We start from the raw sequence: 4,094 nt of genomic DNA, 5'->3' as shown, positions 1-4,094 counted from the left end.
TGTGTGTGTGTGTGTGTGTGTGTGTGTGTGTGTGTGTGAATAAAAGGGTCATTCCGTGTCAAATCAACCAAATAAAAAAAAAACCTATGGTTGAGTTCATACGGAATGACCCAAAAGCCTTATGCAACTGTATATACACTATATTGCCAAAAGTATTGGGACACCCCCTTCTACGCAGGCCTTCCGCTCCTTGAGTTCTCTCCAGCGCTGGAAAGCTGATCCGATATTTACACAGGTCCTACTTCTTGCCTTAAGCCTTCTTTTGTTCCGCAGACGTTTTCCTCTATTGTTTTTTATCCGCCGTCTCTATCTTTCTGTCGCTCTATCTTTTCTGTTCTAAAGAAGGGGGTGTCCCAATACTTTTGTCCATATAGTGCATGTACAAGTCTCTGGTGTTTGGTGATGAGTTTTTGGCTCAAGGTCTGCATTTAAAGTCACAGCAGAGGTGTTCAGCTGGCTTTCTGCAGACTGACATATATATAAAACAGATATTTATTGCATGTTAAATATAAAGGTGCTTAATTTAAATCCTCTATGTAACATTTTATGCAAAATATAGGTAAGTATAACTGTCGCTCAAGAGTTTCATATGCGTGATTTCCTGTTTTCTGATGCCTTTTTTTTCTCCCCCCCTTCCAGAACCTGACAGAGTTCAACACGGCTCATAACAAACGCATTTCTACACTCACCATCGAGGAGGGAAACCTGGAAATCCAGAGACCCAAGAGGAAGAGGAGGAGCTCGCGAGTTTCCTTCAGTGAACAAGAGGAGATCATAAACCCAGGTACTCACACGATGAATATAGAATATATATATGTTACTCTACTGTTCAAAAGTCTGGACTCCTTAAGATGCTTTTTAAAAGAAATTAATATTTTTATTCAGCAAGGATGCATTAAATTGGTCAAAAGTGTGACGGTAAAAACATTTATAGTGTTATTTCTATTTCAAATAAATGCTGTTCTTTTGAACTTTCTATTCATCACAGAATCCTGAAAAATAGAATATATCACAGTTTCCACAAAAATATGAAGCTGTTGTCAACATTGATAATAATCAGAAATGTTTCTTGTGCATCAAAACAGCATATTATACTGATTTTTGAAGGATCATGTGACACTGAAGACTGGAGTAATGATGCTGAAAATTCAGATTTACGTTACGGGAATAAATTACATTTGAACAGATATTCACATAGAAAACACTTATTTTAAAAAGCAATAATATTTCACAATATCCCTGTTTTTACTGCATTTTTTATCACATAAATGCAGCTGTGGTGAGCAAATGAGACTTACTCAAAAGCATTAATAAAATCTTACTAAGCACTAATCCTCCCCTCTCACTGTTTTCAGTTTCTCTGGAACGACTCAGTCATTTTGACCTTTGTTACATGTCTTTTCTCCTCTCACAGAGGACGTGGACCCGTCTGTAGGACGCTTCAGAAACATGGTGCAGACGGCTGTGGTTCCTATTAAGGTGCGATCATTGGCCTGCTCTTGTCTGCTTGGTTGCTTTAGCGTGTCGTCATTGATTTTAATGGATTTGAGAACAGCCATTCTCTCAATACAGTTTAAGTTGCATGGCTCGCAAACAGGAAATTGTATTATTATTGTATAGAAGTAATGGCTTCCTCGTCGTCTGACTTCTGACGTCTGAATGTAAAGAAGCTTAGATGTACTCCGTGTTTTGCTGTAGTCTTGCCACCCACAGTCAAACCAAAAATGATTCAGACACCAGATATTTTTGATTTTTTTTTTTTTTAACTAGTGGATGCAGGACACTATAGTTCATTTATGTAAGTGAGGATAGCAAAATAAAGTAAACACTTTGACCTGACCATGTTTTGCTTAAGGGTTTTTTCTTTACTTGCTAATGCGACCTTTTTACACCACGGACTGAACCAAATTAAGCATTGCTTGGTAACTGTGGTTGACCTAAATTGGTGTAATCTAATTGTGTACTTAAATTTAGCTGCTGAATAATTGTTGGTAGATTGTAATCCATTACATACCTTTCTATCAAAGTTATCTGACAATATCAAGATGAATGGTGACCCTGGAGCACAAAACCAGTCTTAAGTCGCTGGGGTATATTTGTAGCAGTAGCCAACAATACACTGTATGAGTCAAAATGATAAATTTTTCTTTTATGCCAAAAATCATTAGGATTTTAAGTAAAGATCATGTTGCATGAAGATATTTTGTACATTTACTATCGTAAGTATATCAAAACTTCATTTCTGATTAGTAACATGCATTGCTAAGAACTTAATTTGAACAACTTTAATTTTCTCAATATTTAGATTTTTTTGCACCCTCCTGCTGGGTACACACCACAAGATAATCGGACTGATTTTGGGCCGATTTCTCCCCTTCCGACAATCCTAGGTAATGTCCCGATTATCTTGGTGGTTCTAAAGATGATCTTATCAGATTTTCCATTTTAAGCAAAACGGTTAAATCTAGGATTTTTTGTCCTCATGTTTGTGGTCTCTCACATTTTGAAGATCTTATAAGATTTTAAAAATCTTTTAGTGTGTACCCAGCATCAGATTCCAGATTTTCAAATAGTTGTATCTCGGCCAAATATTGTCCTAACAAACCATACATCAATGGAAAGCTTATTTATTATTAAACTGTTTTGTTGTTCTGAAACAGTTTAACTCCGAGTTATTGTCATATTTTATTACCATTTTCTAAACTATAGCGAATAAACTGTGAGAAATGTTGAAGGTGTCTGAATACATTTTAGTATGACTTTAGGACAGTAGTAAAATGCATTCAGTTTTTGAATCTTCTGTCCCACAGAAGAAGAAGCTGGAAGGCCACAGTACGCTGGGATTGGAGGAGAGCGTAGCACGGCGGTTACAGAGCTTCCCGCTGAGCGCCGGGCTGTACGGTGACCTGCCTCCCGCCAGCCACGAGACCGCAGGACAGGGCAGCTCGTCTGCCATCACGGGCGGGATGCCCCTGCCCTTCCCCAACCCCGCCCCGGAGGTGGACCTCTCGCCCACGACGGCGCAGCCGCCCGCTGTGCTGAACCCCACTCCTGCTCCCGGACCCTACTCGGCCGAGCCGCTCAACGAGCCGCGCAAGAAGAAGTACGCCAAGGAGGCGTGGCCTGGCAAAAAGCCCACCCCCTCTCTGCTGATTTAACACGGGACAGACAAACTGTGACAGATCTCAAGATTACATCTTAGAGTTCGTTTGAAGTTATTGGTTCCAAACTTCTTGTTTGCAACATTTCTGATTCATACTTCAAACGAGTGCTGTCAAACGATTAATCGCATCCAAAATGAAAGTTTTTGTTTATGTAATATGTGTGTGTACTGTGTATATTTATTATATTATTATTTATAGTTATTATAACACATGCATGTATATATTTCAGAAAAATATGTTGTTTATATATTATAAATTATATATAAATTATATGAATATACAGTGCCGTGAAAAGGTTTTTGCCCCCTTCCTGTTTTTAAAATTTTTTTTTGCCTATTTGTCACACTTAAAAGATTCAGATCATGAGACAAATTTTAATAGTACACAAAGATAACCCGAGTAAATACAAAATGCAGTTTTGAAATAATGATTTAATTTATTAAGGGAAAAACGCAGTCCAAACATGCCTGGCACTATGTGAAAAAGTAATTGGAATTGCCCCCTAAATCTAATAACTGGTTGTGCCACCCTTTGCAGCAACAACTGCAATCAAGCGTTTGATAACTAGGAATGAGTCTTTCACATCGATGGGGAGGAATTCTGGCCCACTCTTCTTTACAGAATTGTTTTAATTCAGCCACATTGGAGGGTTTTCGAGCATGAATGGACTGTTTAAGGTCATGTCACAGCATCTCAGTCGGATTTAACTTGGCCACTTCATTTAGTTTTTCTTGAGCCATTCAGAGGTGGACTTGCTGCTGGTGTGTTTGGGATCATTGTCCTGCTGCAGAACCCAAGTGCGCTTGAGCTTGAGGTCACAAACTGACGGCCGGAAATTCTCCTTCAGGATTTTCTGATAGAGTGCAGAATTCATGGTTCAGTCGTCCAGGTCCAGAAGCTGCAAAGCAGCCCCAGATCATCACACTACCA

General features: G+C 38.9%; 1 protein-coding gene across 1 annotated transcript in view; it reads left to right on the top strand.

The window, feature by feature from the left end:
* Positions 1-3,278, top strand: part of LOC107690919 (nuclear inhibitor of protein phosphatase 1-like) — a 5,705-nt gene extending 2,427 nt beyond the window's left edge. The window contains exons 5-7 of the mRNA XM_016489346.1: positions 640-784; positions 1,415-1,479; positions 2,811-3,278. Coding sequence (XP_016344832.1) covers positions 640-784; positions 1,415-1,479; positions 2,811-3,158 — 558 coding nt within the window. The 3' untranslated portion in view covers positions 3,159-3,278. The remainder of the gene's footprint in view (positions 1-639; positions 785-1,414; positions 1,480-2,810) is intronic.
* Positions 3,279-4,094: the final 816 nt, after the last annotated feature.

Source organism: Sinocyclocheilus anshuiensis, unplaced genomic scaffold (genome assembly GCF_001515605.1).
Source record: "Sinocyclocheilus anshuiensis isolate Anshui unplaced genomic scaffold, SAMN03320099.WGS_v1.1 scaffold830, whole genome shotgun sequence".
Lineage (NCBI taxonomy): Eukaryota > Metazoa > Chordata > Actinopteri > Cypriniformes > Cyprinidae > Sinocyclocheilus > Sinocyclocheilus anshuiensis.
Note: the sequence above shows the minus strand (reverse complement) of the source record. Positions and strands in the feature narration are given on the sequence as shown.